This window comes from Cibotium barometz, chromosome 28, assembly GCF_041138505.1.
Source record: "Cibotium barometz isolate CiBa-2024 chromosome 28, ASM4113850v1, whole genome shotgun sequence".
NCBI lineage: Eukaryota > Viridiplantae > Streptophyta > Polypodiopsida > Cyatheales > Cibotiaceae > Cibotium > Cibotium barometz.
This window is the reverse complement of record NC_141073.1, coordinates 27,778,957-27,797,933: the sequence shown is the minus strand read 5'-3', so window position 1 is coordinate 27,797,933 and position 18,977 is coordinate 27,778,957. Positions and strand designations below refer to the sequence as shown.

The 18,977-nt window shown below is 42.2% G+C and overlaps 2 protein-coding genes across 2 annotated transcripts in view; one reads left to right on the top strand and one right to left on the bottom strand.

Annotated features, from left to right (window-relative positions):
• LOC147622699 (uncharacterized) overlaps nt 1-8,911 on the bottom strand; it is a 28,723-nt gene extending 19,812 nt beyond the window's left edge. Inside the window, exons 1-3 of the mRNA XM_086822604.1 lie at nt 8,669-8,911; nt 8,272-8,589; nt 7,725-8,196 (exon numbers count right to left, since the gene is read on the bottom strand). Coding sequence (XP_086678730.1) covers nt 7,725-8,196; nt 8,272-8,589; nt 8,669-8,898 — 1,020 coding nt within the window. The 5' untranslated portion in view covers nt 8,899-8,911. The remainder of the gene's footprint in view (nt 1-7,724; nt 8,197-8,271; nt 8,590-8,668) is intronic.
• A 1,603-nt stretch (nt 8,912-10,514) lies between these two features.
• On the top strand, nt 10,515-13,910 carry LOC147622698 (uncharacterized). The gene is made up of 5 exons (XM_086822603.1): nt 10,515-10,622; nt 11,815-12,423; nt 12,799-12,807; nt 13,084-13,691; nt 13,784-13,910. The coding sequence occupies exons 1-5, from the start codon at nt 10,524-10,526 to the stop codon at nt 13,908-13,910; spliced, it is 1,452 nt and encodes a 483-aa protein (XP_086678729.1). The 5' UTR covers nt 10,515-10,523.
• The last annotated feature ends 5,067 nt before the right edge of the window (nt 13,911-18,977 follow it).

The window sequence follows — 18,977 nt, the reverse complement described above, 5'->3', positions numbered from 1 at the left end:
GGCCATGGAAGATCTCTCTCAAGAGGCCATGGAAAATCCTACTCTTCCCCATGCCATCATACCCAAACGTGCTTTGATGGTGACCAAACTTTGCGAGCATGTGGGAGGGACCCACCCCCACATGCTCACAAAGTTTGTGATGTGGTGAATAGACTTTGTGTGCGTGTGGGGGGGACCCACCCCCACCTGCTTGTAAAGTTTGGTTAGCATGAAAGCATGGTTGGATTTTAAATTAACACCTAGTGTGGATTTTTCTAGTGCTCGAGAGCTCTTCCCAATGCCATCATACAGAAACATGTTCCAATGGTAACCAAACCTTGCAAGGATGTGGGAAGGACCCACCCCCACATGCTCGCAAAGTTTGGTTAGCATCGGAACATGGTTGGACTAGCAATAAATGCCTAATATGGATTTTTCAAGTCTCTTAATGCTTGAGAGACCATGAAAGTCGTTCTTTCCCATGCTATTGTACTGAAACATGCGTCGATGGTGAGCAAACTTTGTGAGCATGCGGGGGGGACCCACCCCCACCTGCTTGTAAAGTTTGGTCAGCATTAAAGCATGGTTGGATTAGAAATTAATGCTCAGTGTGGATTTTTGAAGTCTCTTACTACTCGAGAGGCCATGGAAAATCCCGCTATACCCCAAGCCATCGTACCAGAAAATGCTTCGATGGTGACCAATATTGGAGCATGTTTGGGTTAGTATTTAGCACCCAATGTGGATTTTTGAAGTCTCTTAGTGCTCGAGAGGCCATGGGAAATCCCGCTCTTCCCCATTCCATCGTATACCCAAAAATGAACCCACCCCCACATACTCTCAACGTTTGGTCAACATCAGAGCATGTTTGGTCAACATCAGAGCATGTTTGGATTAGTAATTAGTGGCCAAGCGGATTCTTCAAGTCTCTTAGTGCTTGAGAGGCCATGGAAAATCCCTCTCTTCCCCATGCCATCGTACCCAAACATGCTGATGGTGACCAAATTCTGCGAGCATGTGGGGGGGACCCACCTCCACATGCTTGCAAAGTTTAGTTAGGAACAGAGTATTGTTGGATTAGCAATTACCGCCCAGTGTTGATTTTTCAAGTTTCTGTGGTGGAAAGGCCATGGAAAATCCTACTCTTCCCCATGCCATTGTACCCAAACATGCTCTGATGGGGGATGACCAAACTTTGCGAGAATGTGGGGGTGGGTCCCCCCATATGCAAAGTTTAGTAACCATCAGAGCATGATTGAGTACAATGGCATTGTAAGATTCAACTCTCCAGCTTTTGAGGTGTAAAGATATAAGAACCTCCCCTTCATGCTCTGCACAATTTTTCTAGATTCATTCAAATTATGAGAATTACAGAAATGATGAGGAATAAATTTCATTTAGATAAAAATGGATTAGTTGGTATTTATGCATTAATGTTTTATACTAAAAGAGGGATTTTCATGATATTTTATTTTGGAAAAATAGAGAAAGAATGTGAAAATATTCATAGGGGTGCATCAAGAAATATATATTAATTTTTAATCAGAAAGAGGAATTATGGGTATAATTGATTTTGTAAATCCCATGAGATCGTAGGCATAAATATATTATTAAAAAAGAAGAATATTGAGCATATTTTATTTTGAGAAATTTGAGAAAGAATGTGAAAATATTCATAGGAATGCATCGAGAAAACATGGATAATTTTTAATGAGAAAAAGATCAGAAACATGCTCAGTGAATCAATGTAATTACTTGTGACTAAATTATTCCTAGATTCCCTGAAAATGAAATCTAGAATACTTGAAAGGATCGAGGACTAGCTTGGTTGATTGTGGAACAAAAGTTCTGATATCAAGGAAAGTTAATAATCAAACCTGATTCGCTGAAAGCAAAAAGAGACCATCTTGTTTATAGAAATTGGATTGAGGGGGTTGGATGATGTGTGGTTGATGTGCATTGATAAGGATTGATATGTGGATGATGTGTGGATTGATGTATGGATGATGTGTGTGGTTGATGTGGATGATGTGGATGATGTGGAAATGATGTGTGAGATAATGTGAATGAATGTGAAAAGGATGTGGAATGATATGAATAAATGTGGGAACGATGTGAAATCATGTGAATGAATGTGGGAGCGAGTGGAATCATGTAAATGAATATGTGGGAACAATGTGGAATGATGTGAATGAATGTGGGAACAATGTGGGATAATGTGAATAAATGTCAGAATGATGTGGGATGATGTGGGATGAATGTGAGACCGATGTGAGATGATGTGAATTGATGTGAAATAATGTGATGAGAATTGATGTAGAAAAATGTAGAATAATGAGAAATGATGTGGAATGATATGGAACGATGATAAAGGATTTGGAATGATGAGGAAAGATGGAAATTTTATTTGGAAATTGTATTTGTATGTGAAACCTATTTTTTTAAAGATTGTATTTTTTGGAAATTGTATTTGTATGTGAAACCTATTTTTTAAAGATTGTTTTACATCAAGAATGATGGGGGAAGCATTTTGACTATCTTATGGAACGGGGTGGGGACCTAAGTGAAAAATGTTGCAACAGCTGATGGTGGAGAGTCAAAGAAGGACGTCTCACATGTGGCAAGGTTGGCCGAGGTCTTGACCAGCCTCGGTTCGAATTAAAATGGTGAGCTTCTGGTACGGTGGATGAGAGACCAAGGAAGTGGCCTATGAGTGAAGTGCTAGGTCACTTTTTTGCGACGAAGGAACCTAGAGGGTGCTGACCATACGGGGCTCAGGCTCTGGGTCACGCCCAGGATACCCACGTGTGCGACAAGGAAGAAAAATGAGTTGGAGTTGTTTTCTGAAAACGGGCATGGATCTGGTTGATTGAACTTGCTGGTCTCAACGGATGAGTTCATGGCTCTTTTAAATGGATCTTGTTGGGGTTGATCTAGATGATCTCTTCAATAGAGAGTCCATGTGGATTTTATGAGATTATACTCCTAGGTACTATGGGCTAGGAAGAACTATTGAAAAGGCCTCTGAGTGAGCAGGTGGTGAGCGTTCTGGTTGCCAATGATGCCATAGGTATGCTGAGGAATGAATGATTAAAATTGGATTTTATGGTTGGAAAGTGGAAAAGTTAGAAATTGGACCTAGAAATGGAATACTGAGGATTAGGATGGAAACATTGTGGTTTTATTGCAATGCTATTTCAGAAATAGTCGAGTCTAAGAAAAGGCAATTTCATATTGGGTGTGTAAGTGGTGTGTCTATTTAACTTGTGCATGAGAGCCAACTAGGGGGCCTAGGAGCTCAGAGACTTCAAAAATCTACATTGGGCACTAATTTTTATACCAAACATGGTTAGATATTCACCAAACTTTTCCAGCCTATGGGCCTAGGTCCCCCCCACACACTTGCAACACACTTGCAAGGGAGGGCAAGATCATGTTTGGGTACGATGGCATAGGGAGGGGCGAGATTTCCATGGCCTCTCAAGCAAGAACAGAGTTGAAAAACCTACACTGGGCACTAATTTCTATACCAAACATGGTCTGATAGCAACCAAACTTTTCCAGTGTATGGGGCTAGGTCCCCCCCACATGCACGCAAAGGTTGGTCACCCCATCAGAACATGTTTGGGTACAGTGGCATCGAGAAGAGCGGGATTTTCTATTGCCCCTCGAGCACTAAGAGACTTGAAAAATCTACACTAGGCACTAACTGGTAATCTAACCTTTCTCCATGCTGACCAAACTTTGCGAGCATGTGGGGTGGGTCTCCCACATGCTCGCAAAGTTTGTTCAGCATCAGAGCATGTTTGGGTACGATGACATAGGGAGGGGCAGGACTTTCCATTGCCTCTAAAGCACTAAGAGACTTGAAAAACCTACGTTGGGTGCTAATCCAAACATGCTCTAGTGTTGACCAAACGCTGTGAGCATATGAAGGTGGTTCCCTCCCACATGCTCGCAAATTTTGGTCACCATCAGAGCATGTTTTGGTATGATGGCATGGGGAAGACCAAGATTTTACATGGCCTCTCAAGCACTATGAGACTTGAAGAATCCACACTGGGTGCTAATTGCTAATCCAACCATGCTCCGATTCTTAGCAAACCTTCTAAGCATGTGGGGTGGGTCCCCGTGACATGATCACAAAGTTTGGTCTCCATCGGAGCATGTTTAGGTATGATGGCATGGGGAAGAGTGGGATTTTCCATGGCCTCTCTATCACTAAGAGACTTGAGAAATCCACACTGGGAACTAATCGCTAATCTAACCATACTCCGATGCTAACCAAACTTTGCGAGGATGTGGGGGTGGGTCCCTCCCACATGCCAGCAAAGTTTAGTTACAAACATCGGAGCATGTTTGGGCACGATGGAAAGGGGAAGAGCGGGATTTTCCATGGCCTCTCGAGCACTAAGAGACTTGAAAAATCCGTACTGGGCCTTAATTTCTAATCCAACCATGATGTGATGCTGACCAAACTTTGCAAGCATGTGGGTCCCCCCACATGCTTGCAAAGTTTGTTCACCATCGGCACATGTTCAGGTACAACAGCATGGGAAAGAACGAGATTTTCCATGGCCTCTCGAGTACTAAAGAGACTTGAAAAATCCACATTGGGCGCTAATTGCTAGTCCAACTATGTTCCGATGTTGACCAGACTTTGCGAGCATGTGGGGTTGGGTCTTTTCCACATGCTTGCAAGTTTTGGTCAACATCGGAGCATGTTTGTGTATGATGGCATTGGGAAGAGCGGGATTTTCCATGGCATCTCAAGCTCCAAGAGAGTTGAGATATTCACACTAGGAGCTAATTGTGCTAATATAAGCATGCTCCAATGCTGACCAAACTTTGTTAGAATGTGGGGGCGGGTCCCTCCCACCTATTGATTATCTATCAGAGCATGATTGGGTACCGTGTGGCCTATCCATCAGAGCATGATTGGGTACCGTGTGGCATGGGGAAGAGTGGGAATTTCCATGGCATCTCAAGGATTCAGAGACTTGAAAAATCCACACTAGGCACTAATTGCTAATGTAGCTAAGCTCCGGTGGTGCTGACCAAACTTTACGAGAATGTGGGGGTGGGTCCCTCCCACATGTTGATTATCCATGGCCTCTCCATCAGTGAGTGTTTGGGTATGATGGCATGGGGAAGAGTAGGATTGTTGGGTACGATGGCATGGGGAAGAGCAGGATTTTCCATGGCCTCTTAAGCATTAAGAGACTTGAAAAATCTACACTGACACACTGAGTGCTAATGCAACTATGCTCTGATGCTAACCAAACATTGCGAGCATGTGGGGGTGGGTTCCTCCCACATGCTTGCAAAATTTGGTCACCATCGACATATGTTTGTGCATGATGGCATGGGAAGACCATGATTTTCCATGGCCTCTCGAGATAGATTCTCCATGGCCTCCCAACACTAAGAGACTGGAAAAATGCACACTGGGAGCTAATTTCTAATCTAACCATGCTCCAAACTTTGCGAGCATGTGGGGCTGGGTCCTCTGACATGATCATAAAGTTTGGTCACCATCGGAGCATGTTTGAGTACGATGGCATGGAGAAGAGTAGGATTTTCCATGGCCTCTCTAGCACTAAGAGACTTGAAGAATCTGCACTGGGATTCTTATTGCTAATCCAAACATACTCTAATGTTGACCAAACTTTGTGTGCATACGGGGTTGGTCCCTCTCGCACATGCTCGCAATGTTTGGTCACCATCGGAGAATGGTTGGGTACGATGGCATGGGGATGGCATGGGGAAGAGTGGGATTTTCCATGGCCTCTCTAGCACTAAGGGACTTGAAACATCCTCACTGTGTGCTAATTTCCTATCAGAACATTCTCCGATGCTGACCAAACTTTGCGAGCATGTGGGGGTGGGTCACCCCACATGCTCGCAAAGTTTGGTCAGCATCAAAGCGCCTATGGGGGTGGTCAAAAAGCGAGCCAAGAGCAGCGAGCACAAAGCAATGAGTAGAGCTCATGTTCTTGTGAAAGTGAGCAGGTAGGGGCATGGTATGATGTTAAGCGAGCATGAAATGTTAAAGAGAAGAGTGGAACCACAGTGCAATTCTGTAGCAATCAAACAAAGAAGACATGAAATGTTCTAAAATGACCATTGCAATAATTTTTTTTTCGAACCAATGGTGCAGATACAAAAAATCACTATTAAACCCATATTGCTTGGCTCGCTAAAAAGATATTGAATCTATAGTATTCACAATGTTGGAGAGCCATTAGCAAACAAAAGACAATAGACAGGAAAATTTATAAAATAACCAAAACATTTCCAAAACAAGTACTACGGTTCAGCTGGTATGACATGACCCCCATACATATTTCAACTAAAGTGGGTTGCAGGTTCCTAAAGCTGTTGAGGATGACTTCTAATAGACTTAGTTAGCATGTCTTTTATAATTCTCTCAGAAATACAAACTTGATGAATATGCATATTGTTGTTCACATCCTGTCCAAGAATCATTAAGAACACAAAGTATATGTGCTTGCATGCAAGATATGGTCTTTTCTTGGCCACTCTATCTCTGAACTCCACACATGAACACATTGGATTCTTCTGAATAGTGACCTCTATCAGAGATGTGTCTTGGCTCCCATTGGTCAATGGATTAATACTAAATGTTTCCTTTACCCCTTCTATATGTATATGGCTGCCTACAACTTCTGCATGCATATCTAAGGCTGCAGTGATTTGACCAAATGCAGCCTTTGAAATTCCTCGTCGATATCGAAATTGTTTCACCTCCTTGTTTGTCTCGCTAGTGCCTTTTGCAAGCTCCTTTTCTAGAAAAAACTCAAGAGGAATACCAATGTCATATCCTGCTCTAATAAGCTTGCAGGCTTCTTTCACTTGTAACTTGGTACCTTTAGCAATGGGCCAAACACAAGGGACATCCTCTGGTGGATGTAATATTGTCTTTGTAATTTTCCAAGTGTGCCTAACATCTGTATTACAAAAATAGCAATACTTCTCCTTTTTCCAGGAGGATAGTTGACAATCACTCCAAAAACAAGGACTGACATCACCCCCTCGCAACCTTGAGCTACACTTTTTCCCTGATGCCCAGTGGTTGCACTCAACTCGATTCACTGTTGGTATCCTCCGCAAGGCCCACTTTGTATCATGCACATCACTTTCAAGGCTCTCTAAAACTTTGCATTGCTCATCGACCTCTATTGCAGGCTCTAACCTCTCTCTTGTCACATAGTTAAACTCAGGCCTATGGCTAGAGTTGCCAAAGTTTTCTTCTGTCGAGTCGTGTAGTGGCCTTTTGGCTCGAATAGTTTTATTCTCACCCTTGAATTTTACCCTATTTGAAAACATAGGGGTCCCCGCCACTGCATCATCCACTGCTCGTGAGGTAGCTATTGGGGATGGACTTGCTTTCTGTCGAGAAAGAGCTCTCTCAACCAAAAGCTCCAATGTAGGCCCACAACCTGTGTATTTTCCTTCCAAGAAAGCCAGTTGTCTGGCACATTGGAAGTAAGCATTGATTAGATCTGTCACACAAGCATCATAAAGACTAATCTTTTGCCTATACCCCTCCCCTGCCAACCAGCTTGCATGCTTGGTCTCTGACATATTTGTCCTTGGGACAAGAGCATTGACAATAGGCTCTCCATCCTACAAGAGAGTGGTAGAAATTGATTAAAAACAATGCAGTGCACATAAGTAGGAGGCACACAATAATACAATGAATAATCTCTTACAAACATTACCTTTAAAATGAAATGACCCCATCGACTAACCCTATAGTGCCACCAACTCAACCAGCTAAGAAGCTTAGGGATGTTTCTATCAGCTGCCTTGCCAGTTGCCCACCATGCTCGTATCCTGCGAAATTGCTGAAGGGCACTTTCTTTGTTTGGGGCAGTCCTCCACTTCTCACACATCTCCCTGTGCTTTTCTTGATGTGGGCTATAGATGTACCTCTGCGTGTGGACACGAAGGTTGTCTTCCCAATGCCATAAACATGACCTTTCCCTTTCAATCATCTCCTTTCCGTCGTTGAAGACACGTCTCACTGCATTCCAGTTAGCGCCAGCCTCATCCGCCATAAACCCAAAAAAATTTGCTACCTTCCCTGTGTGCTCCACCATTACCAAATTCATATTTTCCCAAAACATGACTTGAGCATCCTCATCCTCTTCTCTAAATTCACAAGTTGCTATTGTCAATAGCTCACCAATCCTGCATGCCACAAATGGAAACAGAGTTATATTAAAGACACAAATTAAGCAATGCTCTCTACCGCTTGTAACTTACATGTGGTCATAAACATGTGCTCCCATTGTATGCCATCCAGTATCCACTCGATGCACATGATCAAAGCAGACCCATGCTTGATTAAGATCCCCATTACCATCCTTGTCCATTCGCCGAACAATGTCAATCCCAGAACCAGGTCCAGTAGTAGACATCTTAAAGATAAAGCAACGCTCAGTAGTAGTGGTGGCTTGCAATGGAAATCGAGAACCATGGAAGAACTCAAAATGGCATGTTCTTTTTAGATTAAGAATGGCTTCATATCCTTCACCCAGAGGCCGTGTTGTTTTTCGTGTTTGCATTACCATCTGCTTCACCCTGCATTCATAAAGCATACTTAGTGTATTAAAGATGATAATTGCATACTATTCTTTGCTAAATTGCACTTCCTACGTACTTTTTGACATTTATCAAACTTTGCAACTCTTGCGACATCTCCTGTAGCTCCCTCTCTGTCATGAATTCTCCCTGTGCCTTGTCATCATCAGTGAATGCTCTTAGAACCACCTCCCTTGCCACAATCATTTGTACCTTTCTGGGCCCAGCGTTGTGGTCGATGCCCACTGCACGTGCTACAAAGGCCTTGATATTTCGTATCGATGCTCGGCACATTCCCTTGGAAACCATGTGTGTATGTTTGCCATAATGAATAAATAGTCTGCTATGCATTGATTCTTTTGGCATAAAATAATAGACACAGGCAGGACATTCTTTAAGACACATTGGCACATGCTTGCAGAAAAAACACTCAAGGTTCCCGAAGCTCCCAATTGCTAAATTCCCATATTTTGGAGATTTTATCAGCTGCCCATTCCAATGGAGTTTGTTTGGTTGATTCATACGTGTCCTAAAGGAGCAGTGCTCATTCATGCACTGGAAGGTTCCCCCGCAGAAGCTCTTCCTAAGAACAAAAGTTTTATTGGCCCTAGTTTGCGTTTGTGGCTTTGTCCAAATGTTGCCCTCGTATTTTTGCTCCATCCCTTCCATACCTTTCCCACCTTCAAGCTCATATGTACTGAACTCTGGGTACACCTTGGGAAGCTCTTTTACCTTGCCTTTGTAATCACAATCATGGATTAAAGTGTGCAAGACATCAGTAGGAGGTAACATGCGGATTATTTGAAAGCAAGAGACCGCAGTATCAAACTGAACATCTTCCTCTTCCAAATGTTGAAAGCACTTTTCCACAGGAGAGACCTCTATCTCCTCTTGCAATGACCCATGTGCTTGGACATTGATTTCTTCTATCTCTTCAGTGTCCAAGTCACTGTAAAGCACAATGCTCTCTAATTCAATGCGCAATGCAAAACAGAAAATGTCAAAGTCAAAGTTAATGCCACTTACATTGGAGTACTCTTTCGAGAACCGGGAGGAAATATAGTTGAGGGGCCTTGTTCTGGGGTCTCAAAATAATTCTCTGATTTGACAATATATACAGAGGACAATGAATGCTCCAAGATAAAATATGCCTCGTCTCCAATCCCTGCATACAAGTGTAAAGGACAAATGGGCTCATACTCTCCTCCAATTTCAAGTAAGGCCTCCACATTTATCCCACCAATAGTTCCAAGCTTCCCCCGGATCATGTTGATTGACACAAGACATTTGCCATTCAAGAAGGGGACTTGGATGCATGCACCCATTGTAGAATGGAGGAAAACACGAGCCTCCCTGCATAATGCAATCACAACAACAATTAAGGAATTTACATTGAATATTAGCCAAAAATATTTTAATACTAGATGTTCTTTCTCTAATCAATAGCATATACTAGCCATAATACAATTTTACCAGGCTCATTTTAAGACTATGGGTAGAAGCAAATAAAAATATTTATTGCAAAAATAGTCATAATGAAGGGTATCAAAAAGAGTACATGTATATATGTATATATGTTTGTGTGTACACGTGTGTGTATGTATACACACACACACGCACACACACACACACACACATATTTGCTTTGTGTTAGTTCTTGCGCTTTTTCATAATCTCCTGTTAGATTTCAAAAACTCTACCAGTTGGATGCCATAGCATAACTGTGCTATAGATTTAAATAAATCAGAAAAATATTGACCAAACCCTTAAATTTTAGTGTTGAAATTCATTAGTGTTAGGATAAAAAAATTTGTCCAGTGCCTAACTTAGGGTTTTTAGTAGTCGGCTACTTCTTATGAAGCAATTACTTAACGCTTTTAGTCGTCCTCCACACAGAAGCATCTTCCCTCAAACACACACGCAGAGAAGCGATCATGAAGCATCATACGTCTCCCCAGCAAAGAAACGCTGATCTCATGCGCAGGGCCCTCTCCCCACTCCAATCTTTCTCCCCAACAAAGAGACACAGAAAGGTATCATCATCCATGAATTTGTGCTATTTTGCTTGAATGAATTTGTGCGCTCAGCGCACAAAATAATAGGATGTTTTGCTGCTGCCACACTCCACACACAGTAGTATGAGATGTGCGGCATTACTTCTTGCTATTTTTCTTGAATGAATTTGTGCGCTCAGTGCACAAAATAATAGGATGTTTTGCTGCTGCCACACTCCACACACAGTATGAGATGTGCGGCGTTACCTCTTGCTATTTTTCTTGAATTAATTTGTGCGCTCAGCGCACAAAATAATAGGATGTTTTGCTGCCAAGCATTGACAAAATCATCATGATTTTGAGTTCGTTTCAAGCTTCGGGGGCGCTGCCCCCGAACTCCCCCGCCAGGGGGGCCGGCGACAGAAATTTGGAGAGAGTAGTGAAGAACATGCTATCTATATGGTGCTGTCTCAAACACATTGCATAGACTGTCTCTCTTACTACTGTCTATATTATGTAGACTTTTTGTATACAAGAAGCTCAAAAAACTCACATTTGATGTCTTCTTGGTTGAGAAACGGCTCACACAGTCGAGAGAGGAGACCAGCAAACATGTGCATCTAAAGAACAATAGCACAAAAAGAAAAAAGTTTGTCCTTAAAAAAGTGTTGGATTGCGAAATATCACTTCTAAAGTTTATTAGTACTCAATATTGAATGCCTTCAGTTTTGGGCTACCGAATCTTTATATATTTTCCAATAAATTTGAATGCCTTGAATTGAACACCTGAAAAGGGCTCCGTAAATATTTTCCAATGGAGATTTTTTTAAAATATTCAATACGGCTTTGAATGCCTTGGAATTTGGGCCAAAGCACTCCATATGATAATCTCAAAGATATTCTGTTCGTTATAATGAGTTGGCCGTTTTGTTGGATAGTGAATGTGCCACCTTTGTTTGATGATTGTGTTGCAGTACTGAATTTAATCTCTTTAGTGAATGTGCCACCTTTTCTTTAAGTTTGTGTCGTATTACTGAATTTGCTGTTAAAATAATCAATTAATTATACAATACGAGTACAATACTATTTGAAGATTTGTTCTTGTATTTTTGCATGGCTATCTGGTTTTCAAATGAGTTCGAGTCATTTCACTAGAGCATCTTGCTTGAAAGGTTCTTGTTGTGCAAAAATGGATGAGTTACCTCTTGCTAAGCGAAAAAAGAGTGTGCAGGTTGGCCCAGGTGAGAGCTCATCGAGACACACAAGGAGGCAAGCTGATTTTTCTAGCACTTTGGAGCAAGCCGCCTCCTCAAACCCTACTACTACAGAGCATGCGGTACATATCATAGATGACACTAACCTGGAGGTGGATATGGATAGGCAGCATCTACATAGTGATGAAAGAAATGAGGAGGATGGACAAAATGTAGTGGGGGCAATTGAGGAAAATAAAGGTGATCAAAATGAGGGTGAGAATACTCAAGGTGGTGATAATGAGGATGAAGGTGAGAATACTGAGGATACTGGGAGAGAGATAGAGGGGGAAGAGAACACACATCCACTAGAGGATCAAGAAGAAACAGTTGTCACAACCCAAACTGAAGGAAGCAAGCAGAAAAAAAATAAGGTTGATATTTTTGGGAAGATTCTAGAGACATCTACTCCACAAGCCTTTTTAGATAGGATAGGAGTCAAATTTAGGTCTCCACCTCCACGTGTTCCTCTCTGTAGGATGATCCAGACGGAGGCAATCCGAAAGGTTTCTCCCTCAACAGATAAATCTCTTACTCGAAGCTTCAAAAAACTAGGTGGGTACATTGAGAGCATGGGAGCTTTCACAGTATCAATTATGGACTTAGAAGGGGAGGAGACACCATTGACACAAGAGAGGGAGGAATCTTGGGATGAGCATTGGAGGACTGTGAATCAACAATTTGAGGAAACTCTTGCACTTGACCCCGAGTGGGGTCCGTACTTGAGCCGAAAAATGGTGCATATTCTTGATGGTAATAATCGACACAATGCTTGGATGGACTGCATTTCTACAGGTGAGTTCTCATTGGGATGTTATAGTTTCTTATGCTTCTTTGTCCTTCCTAATTTTGTGTTTTATTACAGGGTTTCAAGGGGATTTGTCCATGCATTGTTGTGTTCTCTGTAAATTTTATGTGTTCGAGCGGAGGGATGTGGGTGAGCTTTTGTTTTCATTGTCCAGGTTGAACAAGTAAGTTAATTTGTCATCAGAGTGTCCTTCTATGTCAAGTAAGTTGTTTGTACTCAAGAATATTAACATATTTCTTCTTTGTTTTGTAGGACGCATGATTATGCATTTGTGCCAACCACATTTGGTGATCGTCTATTTCAACTAAGAAGATTGGGAGAGTCCGACCTAACAACTCTCATGGCACATTTGGACAATGAGGACAAGCTATGGGTTGAGAGAGAGATGCAAAGTGCATCTGCCAGAGGAAGGCCTAGTTGGCTTCATTTGCCAATCCAGATTATGACTTGGCTCTTGTTCAAGGATGAGATGGAGCAAAAAATTGATGAGGCATCAAATGGACCACTTGCCGAGTCTGCTAGGGAGAATGTGACTCGAAAGGTAGAAGTTCTCTACAGAGGAAAAACATCAAAATATGCAAGGATTGCTGATCCCTCCAACGGTGAGGCCTTTTGGTGTGCAGTGCTCTCCCTCCCATGGCACGCGTCAAGCAATCATGTGGCCACAGAGGAAAAGCTCAATATGATAGGTTCTGCTTGCATCAGAGACACAGATAAGGCTCACATTGTCAAGCTATTGGACAACTCTCAGGCTGCAGTGCGATCACTTGAGGGTATGCCAAATGATAAGACAAAGGTTAGGGAATGGCTGCACATGTACTCCTACTGGCTTCAGATCACGGAGCTGGGTTTGAGAATCCAAAATGATATTAAAAATGCCGATCGAGTCAGGTTGCCAGGTGAGAGCCGATTCACCTCTTTTGTTGTTCTATGCAGAAGAAAGTACTTCAAAAGGGCTTTCAAAGTGCACGAAGGAGGCATAAAATTTAGCCATGATATTGACCATCAACCAGGCCTACAAAGTGCTACACGGCGAGTCGTTTATAGGTTTTCCTCCAACATAACCCAGATATTCCTTGTTAAAAAACATGCATGCTTCTTTCTGTGTGTTGTTTTATCATTTGTGCTTTGGCTTGCAGATGGTTGCTTTCTGAAATTGAGGAGCACCAATTGGATATTTTACCCCCTCTCGCTAGTGTGTGGCTTTGTGTTGACAATCAATCTTATATGTATGCCGATTTGAAGCTTGGAAGAGTAAGTGATTGAATTTGTCATTTTGAATCCATGATTGAGAAACATGTTCATATTTAGTTTGAGTTGTGTTTACCCATGTTTGTCATTGAACAGGCCATGTCAAGCATAGAGTCTCGTTTCTGCTCGTGGTGGTTGGACCTTGAAAGAAACCATGTGCCTGAGGAGGAGCTTGATCTGTATCGCCAACATAAGTCTATATTGGAGCTTCGTAGCCAGCAAATTGATCATAATGAGGCCACATCCACATCACATGCAACATCGATTGCATCGGCTTCTTTTCGTAAGTCATTGCCAGTGAATTTAGGGAGGGAAATAGTGAATCGTGCATTGGAGGTGAATCGAGCAATGGAAGCAAATAGGGAGCAGAGTCAACAAACAGACATCCAATAGTAGTGCAGGCGGGATACAACCAACTGACATCATAACCAAGACATTGCAAGCTCCAGGTATGTGAGCTTCCTACCTCATCTCTATCGTGATCCGATTGTTTTGACTTGAGACTATGTGTGTTAAATGTCAAAAACCTGTCTATAGGAACCATTTATGCCTTCAATGTCAGTATTGAGGACCTTGCAGCTACTTTTGTGAACATGGAGGATGCATCCTCATTGGGAAAGCAAGTGCTTGATGCCATGAATGTTATTTGCACAGTAGGGAATGTCAAGAGTAGAGGGTCCGATTACTGTGTGGAGTTGATATTTGCAGACTTCCCCTCAAATATCATCATTGGAGGTTGTGTTGCAAACAAGGTTCCATATTGGAATAAGATTGGGGATGGCATGTATGACTCTACTTTTAAAGTTGTTGATTCTTGTCTCTCGGATCGAGGCTTCTTTACATGCCTTTACACTATGGAAGAAGGAGTGACCATTGAGCAGGTTGCACAGAGCGTTGGGTTTGGCATTTATCATAGACAGGTTGTGAGGTGTACTCCACCTATTGGGAAGAAGATGGGGCAAATGATTACTACCCAGGTATTGGTGTTGTTCTCTTTGGGGCTGTCATTTGTGCAAATCTTCTTTGTCCCATTTAAGGTGAAAATGCATGAACAACCAATGTGTCTTTGCTTGTAGGTCACTTGTCTAATATTGGCTGTTTTTGTTCGCTCAACATCTCCTGCTACAAGCTTTGTGATGCATGGGGATCAACTAAGGGATTTGGCACTAGGTGATGATCTTGATGTAGGGCAAGATCTTATCTTTGACATGTATGTATGCATTCAAATCAAGATAGAATTTAAAATGATTTTCGGTGATCTTTATGGCATATGGTTAATGGTTTGTGTGCGTTTTCAAGAGTGCCATCGGAGGATCTGGTGAAGAGAAAGGGTAGACCATGGCGGGGCGGTTGTCAGAGAGGTCAGCGGCTTAGCAAATACATCGTCTCCGTCTTCAGTCGTCCTGGGGACACGATTTTGGATTTGTTTGCTGGCACTGGAACTCTTGGGCTAGTGGCAGCATTTATGGATCGCAATGTCATAATGTTAGACAAGGATGAGCGGATCTATGATCACCTGTTAGAACCATACTCAGCAAAGGTATGCATGTTGAAAAGATAAATATGTTAGTAGAGAATAATTTTGTATTGATAAAGCTTATTTTCTTTTCTTTGTGTCTCTTGCAGTTATGAGGATCACATGTCTACATCAGAATGCCATTAGAGATAGTCTTTTTTTTAATTGAGACAATCATTTTTTTGGGACTATTGGAAGTAATGTTTTGATGGATGTTATTTTTCTGAATGTTTTTTACAATAGCATGTAGCTGATTGTTGGACAATTTTTATTTGGATTATAAAATTTTTAAATCCTATGGTTATGGTTTCTAAAGAGTATTATATTGTTGTGTCAGTGGTATGGCTATTAAAATTGGTGTGCATCTTAATGGCTTGATTTCTATGCTCTCTGGTCGCTGTGGTTTCCATGTGGTTGCAAACAATAGTTTGTTTCTATTAGTAGCTCAATGACCAATTCAACGTCTTTTTAGCGAGCCAAGTAGTATGAGTTTTGTAGTGATTTTTTATATCCGCACCATTCATTTGAAAATGCTTTATTTGCAATAGTCATTTTTAAACTTTTTTAGTCTTCTTTGTTCTGTTCATTATAGAGTTGCACTATGGTTTCACTCTTCTCTTTAACATTACATGCTCGCTTAACATCATACCATGCCCCTACTTGCTCACTTTCACAAGGACTTTATTTCTACTCACTGCTCTGTGCTCACTGCTCTTGGCTCGCTAAATAGACGCACCCAGCATGTTTGTGTATGATGGCATCTCAAAGAGCGGGATTTTTTTGTGGCCTCTAAAGCACTAAGAGAATTGAAAAATATTCACTTGCACTAATTTCTATACCAAACATGGTCCGATACTGACCAAACATTTTCACAATATGGGGCTGGGTCCCCCCCACATGCATGCAAAGTTTGGTCACCATCAGAACATGTTTGGATATGATGGCATGGGGAAGAGTGGGATTTTCCATGGCCCCTCGAGCACTAAGAGACTTGAAAAATCCACACTGGGTGCTAATATTGATAATATAACCATGCTCCAATGTTGACCAAACTTTATGAGCATGCGAGGGTGGGCGCCCCCCACATGCTCGCAAAGTTTGGTCAACATCAGAGCATGTTTGGGTACGATGGCATGGGGAGGGGCGGGATATTCCATGGCCTCTCAAGCACTAAGAGACTTGAAAAACCTACATTGCGCACTAATTGCTAATCCAAACATGCTCCGGTGTAGACCAAAATTTAGGAGAATGTGAAGGTGGGTCCCCCCCACATGCTCACAAATTTTGGTCACTATCAGAGCATGTTTTGCTACCATAGCATGGGGAAGACCGGGATTTTCCAGACTTAAGGAATCCAAACTAGGCGCTAATTGCTAATCCAAGAATGCTTCGATGTTAAGCAAACTTTGCAAGTAGGTGGGGTGGGTTCCCCCGACATGATCACAAAATTTGGTGTGTCCATTATTGAGATATCGAGCTCGTCTAGTGAGGCGGTGGACACTGATGACCCGCCTGGGGGATAGGCCCCACACTTACAGCATGGTTGGTGAGATCTTGGGTGATATGCAGCCAATGGGATGACAGGCTGTGTGACAGCCATTCTAGAGACTGGCATAGTTATAGCGCCAGCTCATTTAGTCGGGTTCACACTATAGAGAACCTGTGTATGTATTGGTTGAGTACCTTTCATATTATGTGTACTCTTATTCTTGTATATGGTGTGTTGAGTGTTGAGTAGAGAAGAAGATTTCAGCCTCTCACCTTGTGTGTTCTTTATTAGGGTTTTGTGTGTGTGTGTGTGCTTGCAAGAGCTCAAGCTCTCTTCCCCCCTACATCTTTTCATGGTATCAGAGCCTGGTTCGTGCTAAGGGATCACTTGCCTTACAATAGTTACACCTGATTTTTTTTTGCCTTTATCAAGAGCCTTCTTAGACCTATTGTTGCTACCTGTGGAAGGAGAAGAAGTTGCAGACCTACTAATAGGAGAAGAAACAGTGGAAGGGGCTGCCTTACCACTTCTTCTCTACTGGGCAGCAGAGCCTTTATCAAGAGCCTTCTTAGACCTATTGTTGCTACCCGTGGAAGGAGAAGAAGTTGCAGACCTACTAATAGGAGAAGAAACAGTGGAAGGGGCTGCCTTACCACTTCTTCTCTGCTGGGCAGCAACAAATGCCTGATCAACTACATGCTGCCCTGTTTTTCCTGGTGGGCTGTGCTTCTTGCAAGAGCTTATTGACTAAAGTATCATACTTGACAACATCAGGTCTGTCCTCTCAGTAACAAGTCTCCACGTGGAAGCAAAAGTCTGATATGACTCAGGTAAAGCATCAAGAACAGTCTGCACAAGAGAATGATCAGGAATAATCTCACCTACAGAAATCAACTGTTCCTTGAGATCTTTAATCTCAGCAAGAAAAACATTCATGTCATCATCTTCCTGCATAATCTTCGATTCTAGCTCTTTACGTAGGTAAGAGATTTTTGCCTCGTTATGACCTGCATACAAACCAGCTAGAATATCCCAAGCCTGTTTTGCTGTTTTAGCTGAGCGAATATGTGGAGTGATGTTACGTTTGAGAGAAAGTGCAATCAAGGCATGAGCTTGTGCATCTTTACCATCCCAACGAGCTTGTTCAGCACTGGGTAAAACAGCAGCAACAGTAGAGCTGCTAGAACCTGCAACATCCTAAATAGATCCTACATCCATAGAACCTGGATGTACATCCATACCCTGCACAATGTTCCACACTCCTTTTGCAACCAAAACGTGCTGCATCATGTATGCCCAAAGTGGGTAGTTGCTGTCTCCATCGAGTTTGTCATCAGCAGACAACATGCGAAATACATCATTGCTATTATCAGTCATGGCCACTGACTGAAACTGATGCAAAAGCTACCTGTAATGAAGCAAAGACTGAACAGAAAACAACTCCTACTATGTAGCACGGTCCACAATAGAATACGTATGCTTGTTTTGCAAAAAATTGCACTGTCAAAATTTCTCAATCGGAGAACGTGAGCCGAAGGGTGCTAGCGGCGTAGCCCTGGGAGCCGATGCCTGCTCTGATACCAATGTTGGAATTAGGGTTACAGGAAAGCACACAAAGCTTGGAGAAGAAGAAGCAAGAATGCACACAACACAAAGTGTATTAGATTGTGTCAATGTACAAAAGATGAGTTAGCCCTAGAATGATGGGCGTATATCCAAGCCGGGGAAAAAACCTCCTAAAGAGGAAAAAAGTGCCCCGACGGTCCTAAGTGTGTTCACACACATCACTGCCTCTATATATGGCAACATTTGGGTACGATGGCATTGGGAAGAAGGAGATTTTACATGGCCTCTCAAAGCATTAAGAGATTAGAAAAATCCACATTGGGTGCTAATTCCTAATCCAAGCATGCTCTAATGCTGACCAAACTTTGCGAGAATATGGGGGTTTGTCCCTCCCACATGTCAATTATCCATGTTCTCTTTATCAGAGCATGTTTGGGTCGATGGCATAGGGAATAACATGATTTTCCATGGCCTCTCAAGCATTAAGCGACTTGAAAAATGAACGTTAAGC

Coding starts and splice junctions, on each gene's coding strand:
- LOC147622698 (XM_086822603.1), top strand. CDS start 10,524: ATGAAGCATCATACGTCTCCCCAGCAAAGAAACGCTGATCTCATGCGC. Junction 10,623..11,814: donor CAACAAAGAGACACAGAAAG/GTATCATCATCC, acceptor AAGAGTGTGCAG/GTTGGCCCAGGTGAGAGCTC. Junction 13,692..13,783: donor ACACGGCGAGTCGTTTATAG/GTTTTCCTCCAA, acceptor TTTGGCTTGCAG/ATGGTTGCTTTCTGAAATTG.